This window comes from Bufo gargarizans, chromosome 3 (assembly GCF_014858855.1).
Source record: "Bufo gargarizans isolate SCDJY-AF-19 chromosome 3, ASM1485885v1, whole genome shotgun sequence".
NCBI classification, from domain to species: Eukaryota; Metazoa; Chordata; class Amphibia; order Anura; family Bufonidae; genus Bufo; species Bufo gargarizans.
The window spans coordinates 89,738,457-89,757,029 of NC_058082.1; the positions used below are offsets into that span (position 1 = coordinate 89,738,457).

At 53.3% G+C, this 18,573-nt stretch overlaps 1 protein-coding gene across 1 annotated transcript in view; it reads right to left on the reverse strand.

Annotated features, from left to right (window-relative positions):
- The window catches only part of RNF17 (ring finger protein 17), a 229,934-nt gene that overhangs the window by 88,084 nt on the left and 123,277 nt on the right, over window positions 1-18,573 (reverse strand). The window contains exon 16 of the mRNA XM_044288148.1: window positions 857-974. Within this exon, the coding sequence (XP_044144083.1) occupies window positions 857-974 (118 nt within the window). The remainder of the gene's footprint in view (window positions 1-856; window positions 975-18,573) is intronic.

Consider the following 18,573-nt stretch of genomic DNA (forward strand, 5'->3'; position numbering starts at 1 on the left):
GCCCCTGCCATCTGTTGTGCATGAGATTCTGCAACATAGCTCCGTGCAAGTGAACAATGTAACTTCCTAGCTAATAAAGTCCTGTGATCACAGAAGCATCAACACCGATTCAAGCACACTGTCTTTGCACAATTAGAAGGGAGTGTACTAAAAGGGGAACGGGAGGAGATGCAAGGATCAAGCTGAAACTTGACTATATTGGCAACATGGGAGGCAATGAGAACAAGTTCCTGTAAGAGAATCGGGATAAAGAAAAGGTCTGCCGCACAAATGGCTGAGCTTTGATGGGAAAGGCTTCACAAAGATACGGTTAATGAGAGTCATGCGTTGCACCAATTTCTGCACCTTTCATTTATTTTATTACAGGAAACTCAGGGCTGTTAAGGCCCTTTTACATGTGCCGACGGAGCAGGCAGTTATGGTGAAAGAACCATTCCTTCCTAAGAACTGCCTGCTTGTCAGTGGAGGCGAGAAGCAGCATTTACACGCAGTAATCACCTCCACTGAGGGGAGATGAGTGAGGGCTATTGCAGTCACTCATCTTCATACAGACTCATTGTTTTTAGGCAGCAGATTATTATACACAGGACAATCTGCTGCCCAGAAACAATTTAATATGTTGCATAAACAATTAATTCAGCCGATACAAATTTTCTTCTTTCTTCATCTGCGGCACTTTTACACAGGACTATTATCAGGAATGAGTGTTCGTACTAATGTTCATTCCCAATAATCGGCCCGACAATTGTCTGGTGTAAATCCGGCACTGGACACACAAACATTTTAGTATCAAGAACTAAGACAATTAACTAAGCAATAACCCATATGCAATAACATTATTGATTGAATACCGTACCTATTGAAGTACATCTCAGATGTTTATAGGAAGTGAGACCTTCAAACAGTAGACATGCCTCTGAGCTCCAGAGTCCAGCATTAAGAGGCTGAATATAAGCCAGCCTGCAGCTAATTGCCTATGCATATTAAAATACAAATATTAAACGCCGATAAAATTCTAAAATTAAAAACAGTGTACAAGCTGCTGTAACAAAAATGTTTTAGCATTACTAAAAATAAATAGAGTAAAAAGACAAAAACCTGCCATTAAATACAGATATGTGGCAACTTCCTCCCAGTCACAATCACCATCCTGCTAATTTATTACTGAGACATAAGCTGTACGTCAGTATACAAAAATAAATAAAAGAAAACAAGATTTTTATATAAACTTACCAGTAAAATCTCTTTCTCGCTCTTCCTTAGGGGACACAGGAGACCTTGGTTATAGCTCATCTCCCTAGGGGGCAAGACACTAAGTGAAAACTGTTAAGCCCCTCCTCCGGCAGCTATACCCTCAGCCTGGAGAGAGAGACTGCCAGTTTTTGCTTAGTGTCCAAGGAGGCAAGACACTCCCTGCTCTGCAGGACTGTTTTTTCTCCTTATTTTTTATTTTATTTTTAATCTGGATCTTTTATTTTTTCAGAGACAACAGAGACGTCTGGACCTGTCTGTTTCTCCCAGGGTCGAGTTGCGCCAGTGCCGGGGTCAACCGCAGCCAGCCTGGAGAGAGAGACTACCAGTTGCATGTCCAAGTAGTGAGAATAAGGCAAAGACCAACAAAATGGAACCAAGTCAACTACCCGACAGCGGCAACCAAACTGTAACCTGTAGAACAAACAACGATGGGTGTGTGTTATGTCCACCAAGGAAGAGCGGGAAAGAGATTTTACTGGTAAGTTATACAAAAATCTCATTTTCTCGCCCATTTCCTTGGGGTACACAGGAGACCTTGGGACGTCCGAGAGCAGTCAAAAAGGGGAGGGACCACAGCCCAAGGCGAAGCCACCGTAGGCATCAAGAAACTGCCGCCTGCAAGACCAGGATGCCCAAAGCAGCATCCGACGATGCATGAGTGTGCACCCTGTAGAACTTGGTAAAGGTGTGCAAGGAAGACCAAGTGGCCGCCTTGCACAATTGTTTAGCCGAAGCCCGATGTCTCTGGGCCCAAGAGGCACCGACCGCTCTGGTGGAATGAGCGGTGACACCGAAAGGTGGAACCCTTGCCCTTGGCGCGGTAAGCCTCAGCAATAGCTAATTTAATGAAGTGGGCGATAGCCAACCTGGAGGCCGCCAACCTCTTGCGCGGACCCTCCGGAACCACAAAAAGAGTCCGTGCACCAAAAGGCGCGGGTGATCTCCAAGTAAATCTTCAAGGCCCTAACAACATCCAAGCGGTGTAGTTACCGTTCCCTGGAGTGGGAAGGGGATGGGCACAGAGAGGGGAGGACGATGTCCTCATTGAGATGAAAGGCGGAAACCACCTTCGGAAGGAAGGAAGGGACTGGACGGAGAAAGGCCTTATCTTGGTGAAAGACCAGAAAAGGCTCGAAACAAAGGGCCGCCAATTCGGACACCCGTCTGAGGGACGTGATGGCCACAAGGAACATGACCTTACAGGACAGAAGTCGTAGGGAGATCTTCCGCAACGGCTCGAAGGGGGAAGCACAACATTCAGGTCCTAGGAGGAAATCGGGGAACGATATGGAGGAACCAAGTGAGCCACTCCTTGGATGAAGGTCTTGACAGGCCCGAGAGGGGCCAGGGGACGCTGAAAGAGGATGGACAGCGCCGAAACCTGACCCTTCAAGGAACTGAGGCCCAGGCCGGACTGTAGGAAAGACAGAACCGTGGGGAGAGAGAAATGGAGAGGGGAGAACGTCCAGATTCTCACAGAATCCCAGGTAAGACCTCCAAATCCGATAATAAATCCTGGACGAGGCAGGCTTCCGGGCGCAGATCGTGGTACGAACCACATCCGCGGAAAAAACACTCGCCCGGGTCGATGGCGGTCCGACTGAGGAAGTCCGCCTTCCAGTTCTCCACCCCTGGAATATAAATAGCTGACAGGGCCAGAACGTAAGCTTCCGCCCAGAGGAGAATGCAGGTAACCTCTCGCATCGCCGTGGCGCTGCGAGTGCCCCCCTGGTGGTTTATGATGGCCCGGGGATGAGTCCAGTGTCGAAGCGACAAGAAGACCGCCCTCAATTCCAGGATGTTGATCGGTAGCTTGGACTCCGATCGAGACCAAGTGCCAAGGATGAACCCACCCCACCCCAACCTTGCAGACTGGCATCGGTGGTAACCACTAGCCAGGTCATTGGAAGAAAAGATTTCCCCTGGAGAGGGGTCTGTAACCACCAGAGGAGGGAGGCCCGAACTTGAGGTAGAAGAAAGGGCCTGTCCAGACTCTCCGGCGACTTGTCCCAGGCAGAAAGGATCGCCCTTTGAAAGGTGCAGGAATGAAACTGTGCGAACAGAATCGCCTCGAAGCAGGCAACCACTTGCACCAATAGCCGCATGCTGGATCGGAAGGACGGACGGAGTGGAGAAGAAGATTGCGAACCGAACGGTGAAGGGCCAGGCGCTTGTCCAGTGGAAGACAGACCTCCGCCGCCTCCGTATCCAGCAGCATCCCCAGGAAAATGTCTGGAGGGGGCCAGGGAAGACTTGCGAAGGTTGATAAGCCAACCGAACCGTGCCAGGGTCTCCAGAGTGAGGTCCACTCTGGCGGACGTCTGAGAAAAGGAGGGCGCCTTGATGAGGACGTCGTCCAAGTAAGGCAGCAGAAAAACACCCCTGGAGCGGAGCAAGGCCAGGACAGAGGCTAGGACCTTGGTGAACACCCGAGGAGCCGTCGCCAGGCCGAAGGGAGACGAACTGATAGTGATCGTTTCCCACCGCAAAGCAAAGGAAACGATGGTGACACTGAGCGACCGGAACATGGAGGTAGGCATCCTGAATGTCGATTGACATTATAAAATCCCCGTTCTCCAGGGAAGCCATCCGGAATCGCCGAAGGCGGAGAAAACAATTTAACAGTTTGAGATTGCCGCACCGATCCCTCTTTTTTTGGGGACCACAAAGAGGTTCGAGTAGAGTCCTTTGAATCTGTCCGCCTGAGGCATGGGAGCAATAACTACGGAGAAGGCGGCCGCACACTCGGGGTCTCGGGGAGGACGGGACCGAAAGAAGCGATCCGGAGTGAGTGACGCAAACTCTATTTTGTATCCGGAGGACACAATTTCAAGCGCCCAGGCGTCGGAGACGTGAGTCCGAAAGATGTCCCTGAAAAGGAGGAGGAGGCCCACCCACCCACCCGGGTGGGTGGGGACGCACCTTCAGGAGGAGGGCTGCTTGGCCGTGGAGGAGCGAACAGCTTTCGACTTACGCCAGATGGGCTGTGCCCGAAAAAAGGGCTTCTAGCACCTATCCTGAACGAGATCGGCTGCGGGTCGAGGCCCGGAGGACCTGCAGGAGGACCGAAAATTAGATGAACCAGAGCGGCCTCAAGTGGTGCCCTTGGTTCTGGGCAAGATGGGTGCTCTTTCCACCCGTGGCTTCTGAAATAATCTCGTCTAAACGGGTCTTGAATAAACGGGAGCCCGTGAATCGCAGCCCAGCAAGGGAGTGCTTGGAGGCGGCGTCCGCCACCCAAACCTTCAGCCAAAGTTCCCTTCTGATGGAAACAGCTAGGGCAGAAGAGCGGGCTATGAGGGCACCCGCATCTAGAGAAGCCTCTCAAATGAATTTTCCTGCCTGAACCATCAGTTGGGCTAAGGATCGGAGGTCCTCAATGGGAACGTCCGAACCGAATTCCTGTTCAAGCTGCGACCCAGGTGGAGGCAAAGACCGGTCTGAGGGCTGACCCGGAGGCAGCAAAGATGGCTTTACAGAGGGACTCCATACGACGGTCCTCGGTGGACTGAAGTGAGGAGCCGTCTGACACAGGAATGGCCGTGCTCTTAGACAGGCGGGCCACGGGAGGGTCAACCTTAGGTGGGGACGCCCAGGTGGCAACACAATCCGCTGGAAATGGATAACATATGTCCAGCTTTTTGGGAGCGGTAAAGCGGACGTCAGGGCGAGCCCAAGCCTTAGAGACCACCGAAGAGAAGTTGGCGTGGAGAGAAAAAACCTTGGATGCCTCTTTGGGGCCGAAATAGGACACGCCGGCCTGGTCAGTGCTGGGAGGGTCGTAGTGTATCTTAAAGGTATCGCGAATGTTAGCGATGAGATGACCCACTGCAGAGGCTAGCTTGGACGGCAGTGCCGAGTCCATGTCCCAATCTGAATCCGCCAATTCTCCCTCAGAAGGCATGTCCTGTGAGGAGGAGAGGCCCGACTGAGTCCGCAAGCGTGGTGGAGAGAGAGACGCATCTGAGGAGGATACACACTCTACCCTGGAGCGCTTCTGAGAGTGCAGGGCCCTGGAGGCTTCACTGGGAGCGAGAAAATCAGAGGGGGCGGCAGAAGCAGTAGACCCGGAGGGTGTGACGGGGGTGTGGCAGCCTGCGGGATAGGCGGTTGGTCTACAAGGCGGCCTACTATGTGGGTGAGACTTTCCACGGCCTGGGATAGGGACCTAGCCCAGTCAGGTGGACCAGAGGGAACAGGGGGCGGCATGGCGGTTGGCGGACCCTGCATTGAGGCCTGGCATGCAGAGCAATGCGGATCAGAGTGCCCTGTGGAAAAGGTTCTCTACAGGCATGGTACCAGGGCTTAGGGGCCCCTGTGGGATCTGACATGTTGGTGATGACGCTAAAATAACCCAGGAAAAGAGGACTATACCCAGGCTAGGGCAGCTGGCGCTAGAAGGGGGTTAACAGTCCTACCAGGTGAGCCTCAGGAAGCAAGGAGCAGCAGTAGCAGGAGAGCAGATCTGACGCTGGAGGCCAACAGAGGTGAGGCTACTTTCACACTTGCGTTCGGAGCGGATCCGTCTGGTATCTGCACAGACGGATCCGCCCCTATAATGCAAACGCTTAGATCCGTTCAGAACGGATCCGTTTGCATTACCATGAACAAAAAAAAAAATATATAAATAAATAAATATATATATATTTTTTTGGGTTCATGATAGTGCAAACGGATCCGTTTTGACTTTACATTGAAAGTCAATGGGGGACGGATCCGTTTGAAAATTGAGCCATACTGTGTCAACTTCAAACGGATCCGTTCCCATTGACTTACATTGTAAGTCTGGACGGATCCGTTTGCCTCCGCACGGCCAGGCGGACACCCGAACGCTGCAAGCAGCGTTCAGGTGTCCGCCTGCTGAGCGGAGCGGAGGACAAACGCTGCCAGACTGATGCATTCTGAGCGGATCCTTATCCACTCAGAATGCATTAGGGCAGTACGGATCCGTTCGGGGCCGCTTGTGAGAGCCTTCAAACGGAACTCACAAGCGGATCCCCGAACGCAAGTGTGAAAGTAGCCTTAAGGAGGCAGCAGCGGTGGCTAGCAGGCTCCTTGTGCTCAGACTGCGGTGGTTGGCAGAGAGGCGGGAAGAGAGCGAAGCGCGGGAAGATAAGCCCCGCCGACGATGCTGGAAATTGCCGCGCGCGCTGACTATATCAACTCCTGATGAACCGCGCTGGCGCCCCTCCCCCGCCTATGAAACACGCGCTGGACCTGCAGTGCTGATTATATGAGGTCCGTCGCCCATGAGCCCGCCAGGAAAGCAGGCAGCCCGCCGGAATAATGGCGGAGCAGAGGGGATGTGCGCTCGAACGGACGGAAGTAAATGCGGATGCATGTAAGGACCGCAGACGCATTTCTTGATGCCAGCCGGGAAGTAGAAGCGATGCGGACATCCGCAGCGCCGGTGATCTTCAAGGCCCTTATAGTACAGCGCCGATAGCCAGGTTAGAGAAGCGCAAGAGTGGGGTAGCGCAGTAGCTGGGAGGCCCCCAAGGATAAAGAGGGGGAAAGGGAACCTTGCAGGTCCCTAGAACAACAAAAAAAAAAGCTCCGGAATTAGCAGACCCCAAGTAGCCAGTGGGGGAGGGGAGGGGGGTTATAGGGCTGGAGCAGCCACCTCTCACCATCCTGCTGTCTTCACCCTCGGTCCATTCCAGCAGGGTCGCCCCTTCAGCTACTGGCACCGCAGTGGCAGTACGCTGGAAGAGGGACTTTTCGTGCGGGCGACTGGGGAGCTAGGCTGCACTAGTCCACCTTGTCTTCTGTGGGGGAGGCAGCAGTGCGGTTGACCGACACTGGCGCAACTCGACCCTGGGAGAAACAGAGGTCCAGGTGTCTCTGTTGTCCCTGAAAAAATAAAAGATCCAGATTAAAGGGCTTCTGTCACCCCACTAAACCTTTTTTTTTTTTTTTTTTTTGCTTACTTATAATCCCTACACTGCGATTTATGGCTACATGATCTAATTAATCATTAAAACATGCTTTTAAAATATGCAAATTACCTTGCTACCAGCAAGTAGGGCGGCTACTTGCTGGTAGCAGCCGCATCCTCCGACCCTAAAGACGCCCCCTCCGCATCGTGATTGACAGGGCCAGGGAACGGAATCGTTCTCTGCTGGCCCTGCCTGTCTGCATTCAAAATCTGGCGCCTGCGCCGCGGCCGTACCTGTCTTCAATCGGCGCAGGCGCACTGAGAGGCGGCCGCTCGCTCGGCCGCTCCATCCTCAATGCGCCTGCGCCGATGACGTCACATCTACACCCGGCGCAGGCGCATTGAGGATGGAGCGGCCGCCTCTCAGTGCGCCTGCTCCAATTGAAGACAGGTACGGCCGCGGCGCAGGCGCCAGAGCAGGGAGTGTCTTGCCTCCTTGGACACTAAGCAAAAACTGTCAGTCTCTCTCTCCAGGCTGAGAGTATAGCTGCTGGAGGAGGGGCTTAACAGTTTTCCCTTAGTGTCACTTCTCCTAGGGAGCTGAGCTATACCCAAGGTCTCCTGTGTCCCCAAAGAAATGGGTGAGAAATAATAATGATCGGGTCCCCATCCCGATCGTCTCCTAGAAACCGTGCGTGAAAATCGCACCGCATCTGCACTTGCTTGCGATTTTCACGCAGCCCCATTCACTTCTATGGGGCCTGCGTTGTGCACAATATAGAGCATGCTGCGATTTTCAGGCAATGCAGAAGTGATACGTGAAAATCACCGCTCATGTGCACAGCCCCATAGAAATGAATAGGTCTGGATTCAGTGCGGGTGCAATGCGGTCACCTCACGCATTGCACCTGTGTGGAAATCTCGCCCGTGTGAAAGAGGTCTTAGGCCTCACAATAAGCATATTATAACGTATTGCTAGTGACCTTTTGATTTGCATATAGGTCTTTATGCCTACAATATAACTGTGTAGGATGAAAAAGGAGATTTTTGTGAAACTCACCTGTAAAATCTTTTTCTCGTCTTTTCCATTGGGGGACACAGACCATGGGTATAGCTTAGAGGTATTAGTAGGAGGGACACTATGCAAATGAAAGAGCTCCTCCTCCTCGGGCTATACCCCCAGGCTCCACCAGGAGGAACTCAGGCGTTGCACAAGCAGTAGGAGAAGGAGCAAGAAAAAATCATGGAAACCATCGGACCAAGCCATAAGGTCCAACCAGAAACAGAAAAACTGAACTAAAGACCCCTCCTGCAACAGGAATAATGGGTGGGAGCTGTGTCCCCCAATGGAAAAGACGAGAAAAAGATTTTACAGGTGAGTTTCACAAAAATCTCCTTTTCTCGTGCTTTTTTCCATTGGGGGACACAGACCATGGGACGTCCAAAAGCAGTCCATGGGGTGGGAAAAAATACCAGCACCGCCAGGAGGAACGCCCTAACGGTCAAACAGGAACCACAGCCTGCAAAACCCTGCGGCCAAAGCCGCATCAGCCGAAGCCAGTGAATGCAACTGACAAAAATTTGCAAAGGTATGCAAGGACGACCAGGTGGCCGCCGTACACAGCTGAGACGCAGAGGCACGACTGCGTCTTGCCCAGGAAGCCCCCTCCGCCCCAATGGAGAGAACGGCAATTCTAGCCGGGGGAACTCCACCACAAGCGTGACAAGCCGCGGAAATAGCCAAGCAGATCCAGAGCGCCAAGAACGGCGGACGGAAGCAGTAGCCGCGAGACACACCTCCAGGACCCGTACAACATCCAGGGAATGCAGAGTGCATTCCTTGGGGATAGCTGGAGAAGGACAAAAGGAAGGCAGGACAAGATCCTCATCAAGGCGGAAGGGAGAGACCACCCTGGGCAAAAAGAAGGGGACTGGACGGAGCACAACTTAATCCTGGTGGAAAACCAGAAAGTCTCCTGACAGGAAAGAGCGGCCAGCTCCGACACCAGTCTGACTTAAAAGCTCGTGATGGGACGTGAACTCACAGTCACTGCATAATAGCCCAGAACTTTAATCACCACGCTATGTAGCTGTATCAGAAGCTATGGTCACAAGGAAGTCCAGATGAGAACAGTCAGAGAGACCCTCCTCAAAGGCTCGAAGGGGGCCGACTGCAGAGCGCGCAGAACCAAATTGAGATCCCAAGGAGACAAAGGGGGAACATACGGGGAACCGAATGCGCCACCCCCGAAGAAAGGTCACCACCGGACCCTTAAGAGCAAGGGACCTCTGACGGCCCGCGCCGAAACCTGACCTTACAGGGAACTAAGCGACAGTCCCTGCACAAGCCCAGACTGAAGAAAAGACAGTACCATCAAGATGGAAAACCGAAGGGGAGGGAACCCCGAACCCTCAAAAAAGGATAGGAAGGCCATCCAGGTACGATAGTAAATCCGGGAGGAAGAAGACTTCCCCGGACTGATCATGGTCCTAACCACTGAATCCGAGAACCCCATCTTTATCAGGATGGCGGTTTCAACAGTCACGCCGGTAAACGAAGAGACCGCAAATTCCGGTGGCAGAACGGGCCCTGAGACAGTAGGTCCTGTCCGTCGGGAAGAGGCCATGGGGCGTCCGCCAGCAACCGAGCCACGTCCGAAAAAACCACGCGCGGCGAGGCCACTCTGGGGTGATGAGAACGGTCGGAGTCCCTTCCGCCTCGAACTGGCGTAGACCCTTTGGTAGGAGAGGAAAACAGAGGAGGCTGAAGTCCTGCCACGGAGACACCTGCGCATCCATCCGTACGCCTCCGGATCTCGGGCGCGAGCCAGGACCACTGGGATCTTGTTGTTGAACCCGGACGCCATTAAGTCCACATCCGGACGGTCCCATCTGTGGCAGATTTCCTCGAACCCTTCTGGATGCAGAGACCACCCGCTTGGATCCACCGTGTTGTGGCTTAGAAAGTCCGCTGTCCAGTTGTCCACTCCTGGAATGCAAACTGCTGACAACACCGGAACGTGCGTCTCCGCCCACGTCAGAATTCTCTTCACCTCCTGCATCACCATCCGGCTGCGGGTCCCGCCCTGATGGTCGATATAGGCCACGGCCGCGGCATTGCCCGTTTGAACCCGCACTGGGAGGCCCGCAAGGAGAGAGGTCCAATAGGAGAGAGAGAGCGGAAAAAATCGCCCTCAGTTCCAGAAAGTTGATTGGAAGGCGAGACTCTGCCGCCGACCAAATTCCTTGAACTGTGCGAGACTGGAAAACGCCCCCCCCCACCCAGGATGCTGGCATCGGTGGCGGCGAACGTCCAGGAGAATGCGAGAAAGGAACTCCCCGACCTCAGGTTCTTTGGGAACAGCCACCAAGGGAGAGCTGCCCGAACCCGCTGAAAGGTAAAGGATCTCCTGTTGCGCCAGGCGAGTGTGAAACTGGGCATATGGAAGGCCTCGAAAGAGGCTACCATAAGACCCAGGACCTGCAAGTATTCCCGAATGGAGAGGCACGGGGAGCGCAGCAGATGCGACACTGCCCCCTGGACCTGGGAGGACTTGAAGGCTGGTAGAATACTTAGGCAGCCGAGGTGTCCAAAATCACCCTCCGGAAGGAGAGCCTCTGGGACGGGAAGAGGCAGGAGTTTGGGAAAGTTACCAGCCAGCCGAACCGTTCCAGGGTCTGAACAGTGATCCGGACGCTGTCCGTGGTCTGCGGTAGAGAGGGGGGCCTCTATCCGGATATCGTCCCGATAGGGCAGCAAAGGAATGCCCCTGGTACGAAGAAGCGCCATGAGCGGTCCAGGACCGTGGCAAGGACCCGCGGGGTGGTCGCCAACCCGAAGGAAGGGCGACAAACTGACAGTGTCGACCCATAATGGCGAAGCGCAGGAATCGATGGTGGGATTCCGCAATCGGGACATGTGATAGGCCTAGGAGCAGCAGGGCGGGCTGACTGGGCCCTCTAGTGCCGGGAAGGCTGGTGCAAAGGAAGGGCTCTTTGCGGGCGACCTGAGACCCCCAGCGGAGGAAGCAGGCGACGGCCTACCAGATGAGAAACGGCAAAAGGCATGCAGAGATGAACTCGTCCAGCTGATCCCCATAAGGTCTGGAAACCCCAAAGGGGAGATTAGCAAGGGAACGCTTGGTGGAGGCGTCAGCATCCCACACCTTCAATCAAATCTCTTCGCGCTGAGTGACAGAGATGGCCAACCTGCGGGCAAAGAGGGAAACAATGTCCCAAGAAGCTTCGCAAAGAATCTTAGAAGCCTGAGACATCTGGAGAACCAACTCCAGTGTGTTAGTAGCCGCATCTCGTACCGCCAGTTCCTGGTGGTGGTGTTGTAACCACACCGAGAGAGCACTGGCTACCCCTGCTGAGTGAAAGGTAGGTCACAGGGACGCGCTGCCAGCGAAAAAAGGACCTGGAAGAGAGTCTATGCGTCTGTCTACAGCATCCTGGGAAGAGGAACTGACTAAGACAGGAAGGGCCACATAATTGGCTAATCCGGCCACCGGAGGATCCACCTTAGGGGGAGGACACCCCTCTCCTCGCCGTCAGCAGGGAAAGGAAAGTATATTCATGCGCTGGGTGGTCGAGAACCTTATTAAGACCACCCCAGGCCCTGGACATGACCGCGGAAAAATCCCTCATGGACCGGGAACATGGTAGTCTCCGACTGCCTGGACGGAAAAAGGGGGAACTCCTGACCAGTGGAAGGAGGAGAATCCCCTTGGAGAATAAAGGTGTCTCGGACAGTCACCACTAAGTCAGCCACCCTGGTGGAGAGCTTAGGCGAGGGGTCCCGCTCCATGACCTAATCAGAGCCGGAAATTCTCCTTCAGACCTGCGCTCCCTAAGGGAGGGGAGAGTCGCCCGAACGCGCCTCTAGACGAGGGGGGGGGGGGGGAGAGCCAGAGCCATCCGAGGAGGGATGCTGCTGCTCACGCTCCCTGTTAGTAGTCGGGCGTCTTCTGTGGAAAACCACTTAGAGAGGTGGTTGGCGTCACAGGATTTGAAAATGCCCTATAGTCCAAAAAGGACCTGGCTCGTCCGAGCCGGATAATTCTCCTTCGGATTACTCTCCCTAGGGAGGGGGAAGAGCAGTCCGCAAGCGCCACCGGCGAGGTGAGGGGGGTGGAGAGACGGAGACATCCGAGGTGGGATGCTGCCGCTCACGCTGCCTCTTCGTAGTCAGTCACCCACTGTGGGGACCACTGAGAGAGATGGAGTCGTTAGCGCCACAGGATTAAAGGACATGGTTGCCTTGGCGACTAAGACCAATTTAGCGGCCGCGCTGGACATGGCAGATGCCCAAGCGGGGACCGCAGGCCCCCAGGGACGTGGAGGAGGGGTGGAGGAGGGGGGTAAGGCAGGGATGCAGGTAATACTTATCTGCTCCTGCAGAACTTCTCCCTCGACTCCAGGACCAGCAGGGATGCACCTCATCAGGCTTATGACTCCTTGTCCAGGAGTGCAGTGTTCTGGTGGAGGGTGGCAGCAGGAGACCCAGTAGCTGGTGGGATACCGGAGCTGCAGGTCGAGCCCGGATCCACTTGTCTTCTTTGGGGGGCAATGGAGGCAGCCAGGCAGCGTCCAAGGACGGCAGCGGGCATTCCACGGGGGACCAGGAAGGCGCCATGCCGACCTGTGTCTCCATCTAGAATAATATAAACAATTTTTGAAGGCTGAAAGGGGCTTTGAACTCAGAAAGCCTGGACATGGGGCAGCAGCAGCAGTACCACTGAGCTACCAGCTTGCCTGGCACAAAACGGAGTAGAGTGATGAGGAGCTGCACGGCCATGAGCAAACAGAGTCTCCGGTGTAAGGAGAGTCAGAGCGGCATGCCGAGGCTCCGCCTCCCCGAACGCGTCATTATGGCGCGAAAAAAGCGCGCGAAAAATAAGCGCGCGCGCGAAAATATGCGCGAAAATAAGCGCACGCGCGAAAATATGCGCGAAAATAAGCGCACGCGCGAAAATATGCGCGAAAATAAGCGCACGCGCGCGGAAATAAGCGCGCGCGTGATTTAAACAAACACCACGTGGAGGAGCGGCCTGCCGGCGGGCGCTGAGGGAGCGCAGCAGCCAAGGCCCGACGAGAGAAGCGCTGAAGCCCACAGTTTAAGGGGGAAGAGATGCCAGTACTCCAGTGCCAAAATGAAGAAAATGCCCCATCAGGATCCTTCTTCAAGTTCACCCAGGTAGCCACAGACAAATAGACACAGAGGGAGGGGGAGGGATTGGGCAACACTTATCTGCTCAGCATGCTCCCTCGATGTCCAGACCAGCAGGGATGCGCCTCTTCAGACTTCTGACTCCAATCCAGGAGAACAGTGCTCTGGAGGAGGGTAGGCAGCAGGCGTCCCAGCAGCTGGTGGGATGACGGAGCTAACAGGTCGAGCCCGGATCCACTTATCTTCTTGGGGGGAAATGGAGGCAGCCAGGCAACGTCCCAAAGACGGCGGCGGGCACTCCACGGGGGACCAGGAAGGCGCCATGCCGACCTGTGTCCCCATCTAGAATAAAAATAACAAAAAGGAGTAGAATCAGAGGGTGTCAACCTCCTTCACCAGACACTAAGCAAAGACTGAGTTCCTCCTGGTGGAGCCTGGGGGTATAGCCCGAGGAGGAGGAGCTCTTTCATTTGCATAGTGTCCCTCCTACTAATACCTCTAAGCTATACCCATGGTCTGTGTCCCCCAATGGAAAAAAGCACGAGAAAGGAGATTTTTGTATAACTTACCAGTAAAATCTCTTTCTCGCTCTTCATTGGAGGGGGCACAGGAACCGTGGGTATAGCTATGTCCTCTAGGAGGCGTTGACACTAGGCCAATGGAAGCAAGCGCCCTGCAGGCATCTAAGAACTGCCACTGGAAAGACCACGCAGCCCAAGACAGCGTCCACCGATGCAGAAGTATGCATCTGGTAGGATTTGTAAATGTGCATCAGGAGGACCAAGTAGCCGCCTCGCACAACTGTGCAGCCGAAGCGCGATTCCTCCGAGCTCAAGATGCGCCCACCGGTCAGGTGGAGTGAGCCGTGACACCTAAGGACGGGACCTGCCCTGAAAACGGTGTGCCTCCGCAATTGCAGCCCAAATCCAACGTGAGATTGCCACCGCGGAGGCCACCAATGCCTAGCAAGCACCTCCCAAAATGACAAAAAAAAAGGGGGTAACCGTACGCCGGAAGGAACTGGAGGCTGCTATAATCTTCAGAGTCCTGACAACATCCAAATGGCATAACACCTTTCCTTTAGGGTGTGAAGGAGAGGGACAATGAGGGAAGGGCAATGTCTCGTTGATATGGAAGTCAGAGACCACCTTCGGGAGAAGGAATGGGTCGGAGAACCGCCTTATCCTTGTGAAAAAACACGAAAGGGTTCTCTGCGGGACAGCGCCGCCAACTCGGACACCCATCAGATGGATGTGACAGTTACGAGAGATACTACCTTCCAGAACAGGAGTCGGAGTGAGATCTCCTGCAAGGGCTCAAGGGAGAAGTCTGGAGCGTTGAGAAGACTATAATCAGAACCCAAGGCAGTAGAGGAGGACGGTACGGAAGAACCGTATGGGTCAGTACCTGAAGGAAGGTTTTATGGCCCAGGGGACTCTGGAAAAGCTGTGTCCCCTAGGGCAGAAGGTGCCGACACTTGACCCTTCAAGGCACGAAGGGCTAATCCAAGGTCCAACCCTGATTGTAGAAGGACAGGACCGTGGGAAGAGGAAAAAAAAATATATAAAAAATACGGAATGGTGGTTTCAATAGCCACGTCGTCAAACGTAGAGACCTTAAATGCAGATGGAAGACCGGACCCTGAGAAAAAAAAAAAGGTAGTTTCTGAGTGGCAGTGACCAAGGGATGTCTTCTAGAAGGAGAACGAGGTCAGCGTACCACGAGCGACGGGGCCATTCAGGAGAGACTATGATTATCGGAATGCCCTCCAACTTAGGGGAGACACGTAAGTTAGTGAGAACTCCTGCCAAGATCTCCTACTCAGGAGAGGAGGGAAGCTTTCGCATAGTGGGAGGGATTCCCTGTAGAAGGAGGGATGTGGAGGGCACCACAGTCCAGCGGTCGGGACCGGAGCATGTCTGGAAATGGACGGCCAACGAACGAATGCCTCGTGCATGCGGATGAGGGAAGGAAGTAACGCAGAGGCTACCAAGGCTTGCGGGGTGGCTATGAACCATGAGCCAGATGAGGAAAAGACAGAAGGAGAGGAATAGGCTAGGTCTAAGCTCATTCCCCGTCTGAGACTGGCGCTATACAGAAGTAGCCAGGATATGATGGCTGTGCAAAAAACTCCGCCTGAGGAGGAAGCCAGGCAAGGGGAGTCCACTGTATTGCTAGCCCTATACCTCAGCAGAGGAGGGGCCACCCGTATAAGCCACCAAATGCAGTGCTAGAAGAGTCCACCACCTGACGAAGGAGCTGTGCAGTAAGAACCCTAGTATGGAGTGGTAAGGCAATACCAATCCCCCAGTAGTAGCTAGCGCTCGCCCGACAGTGCAAAACTGAGGGGGGAGGCCTGACTTTCCCGTAGAAGCCATGTACCATACTGCTCCAGAGAAGTAGAGCTAATGTAAAAACTACCTGGAAGGGCGCTGAACAGGAGCAACTGCCAAAGCTAGCGCCAGAGATGGACCCCCTACCTGAGGGGGACACCCCACTGCAGCGACCACGAACTCTAGCATTAGCGTAAGCTGCACCTGTGGAGAACACGCTGTAGTAGCTAAACCAGAGTGCTAGCAGAACCAACTTCCAGAGAAGGAGGAGTGGTGGATAGAGAATATAGAGGTCAGTGAAAACACACTCGACTCGATGGAACGTAAACACCATATTATGTGCAATGGTGCACGCACTACGCATTGCTGCGAACAATATCATGACCGACTAACACAGAGGAGGCCAATGGAGATGAGGGTCCCACAGGACACATAGGTGATGCTAGGTAACCACCTGAGAAGGCAAAGGAAGATATAATCTTGCCCAAAACCAGCACCAAAGAAAGAAGGATACAATGTGGAATAGCCACCGTATCCACTTGCAGCATCCATATACTACTAGATGAAGAGTATCGGGCACTCACGGATACCAACTGATGCTACGTCCCACTTGGAATAAGCTAAGGCATCATAAGATGATTAATTAGTTCCCCCACTAGTGGATCACTTGTGGAAGAGGGTAATGCAACAGGAAGCACGGTGATGTGCAACACTCCGTCTATGTAAAGGATAGTACGACAGTCGGGACTGTATCCAATGGTAGTGAAACTACTCCACCTAAGAAGTGGAATGCTCTATGAAGGGGGATTAATGCCCACGGTGGAACTAGAGAATATGGCGAGTCCTGTACCATGTGGGAGTGCAATTATTGCACCTAAGTAAGGGGGTAATGCATACAGCACACCTTGTAACCAGTGATAATGTCATCACGTCACCTATGGAAGGTAATGCATACAGCAGGTACTGAACTCAGCAGAGATGCCATTTTGCCACCTACAGAAGTGGGAACAAATACGTCCGGCACTGAACCCGTGTTATTGTAATTAGTCCACCAATAGCAGGGGAATGTATAAGGCAAGTACTGTATCCCGTAGAAGTGCAATAACTCCGCTTATGGAAGGGGGTAATGTATACGACAGTACTGATGGCCACCATAGACGATTGATGTCAGGGTCTGAATCAGTGATTCCCCCCTCTCTCGGACTGACTTTCTCCAGGAGGGAGGGTGCTCTGAGCGTGACCCAGGGAGGAAGGGTGGGGGTGCGAGATATTCAAGGAACAAAGACGACCCGCTGTGGCCCGCTTGCACGTAGGTTTACCCCTCAGAATCTCGCCTCTGGCAGTTGCGGACTGCGCAGGCGGACACTTATCAACCAAACTACCCGGTGGGTGGGATGGGAATTTCTAGAGGCCCATCCATCGGATTGCGATTTACGCAGGTGAAGGATTATCAACCAAGCGACCCCGGAGGGTGGATTGGGACATCCAGAGGTCCGCCAAATGGAGAATTATGAACAAAACGACCAAGGAGGGTGGATTGGGAACTAGATTGCGCAGGTGAAGGATTATCAACTAAGCGGTCCCGGAGGGCGGATTGGGAACCTTCAGGGGTCCTTTACCGTATTGCACTGGTGGAGGGATATCAACCCGACAGCTGCTCCTCCAGAGTCCAGAAGGTGCACGGACCCACTCTGGTACCGCATAGTTAATGTTACATATTTTAAGGCTGAAAGGGGATTTTGAACAGATACCCTGGACATGGTGTAAGGCATTACCACAGAGCTACCAGCGTGATAAGGCTGGATAAGAAGGAAGGGGTTGATGCTGCATTTCTAAACCCCACAAAAAAACCTGTACTGGCCTATACAGTAGTAGCCGGTCAGGCGGGGGACCGCTTAGGCGAGAAAAATCGCGTTAGTGCGCTGCTCCCCCCCATATCTGGGCCGGAACTTTGCGGCCTATGCATGCCGCGAAGCCGGGTCCAAGTGAATGCGGGGCCGACAGGGAAGGAGCCCTACCGGTCGGCCGAAGGACCAGCAGAGGTGCACAGATGTACAGTCGTGGCCAAAAGTTTTGAGAATGACATAAATATTGGAAAAGTTGCTGCTTAAGTTTTTATAATAGCAATTTGCATATACTTCAGAATGTTATGAAGAGTGATCAGATGAATTGCATAGTCTTTCTTAGCAATGAAAATTAACTTAATCCCCAAAAAACCTTTCCACTGCATTTCATTGCTGTCATTAAAGGACCTGCTGAGATAATTTCAGTAATCATCTTGTTAACTCAGGTGAGAATGTTGACGAGCACAAGGCTGGAGATCATTATGTCAGGCTGACTGGGTTAAAATGGCAGACTTGACCTGTTAAAAGGAGGGTGATGCTTGAAATCATTGTTCTTCCATTGTTAACCATGGTGACCTGCAAAGAAACGCATGCAGCCATCATTGCGTTGCATAAAAATGGCTTCACAGGCAAGGATATTGTGGCTACTAAGATTGCACCTCAATCAACAATTTATAGGATCATCAAGAACTTCAAGGAAAGAGGTTCAATTCTTGTTAAGAAGGCTTCAGGGCATCCAAGAAAGTCCAGCAAGCGCCAGGATCATCTCCTAAAGAGGATTCAGCTGCGGGATCGGAGTGCCACCAGTGCAGAGCTTGCTCAGGAATGGCAGCAGGCAGGTGTGAGCGCATCTGCACGCACAGTGAGGTGAAGACTTTTGGAAGATGGCCTGGTGTCAAGAAGGGCAGCAAAGAAGCCACTTCTCTCCAAAAAAAACATCAGGGAGAGATTGATCTTCTGCAGAAAATATGGTGAATGGACTGCTGAGGACTGGGGCAAAATCATATTCTCCGATGAAGCCTCTTTCCGATTGTTTGGGGCATCAGGAAAAAGGCTTGTCCGGAGGAAGAAAAGGTGAGCGCTACCATCAGT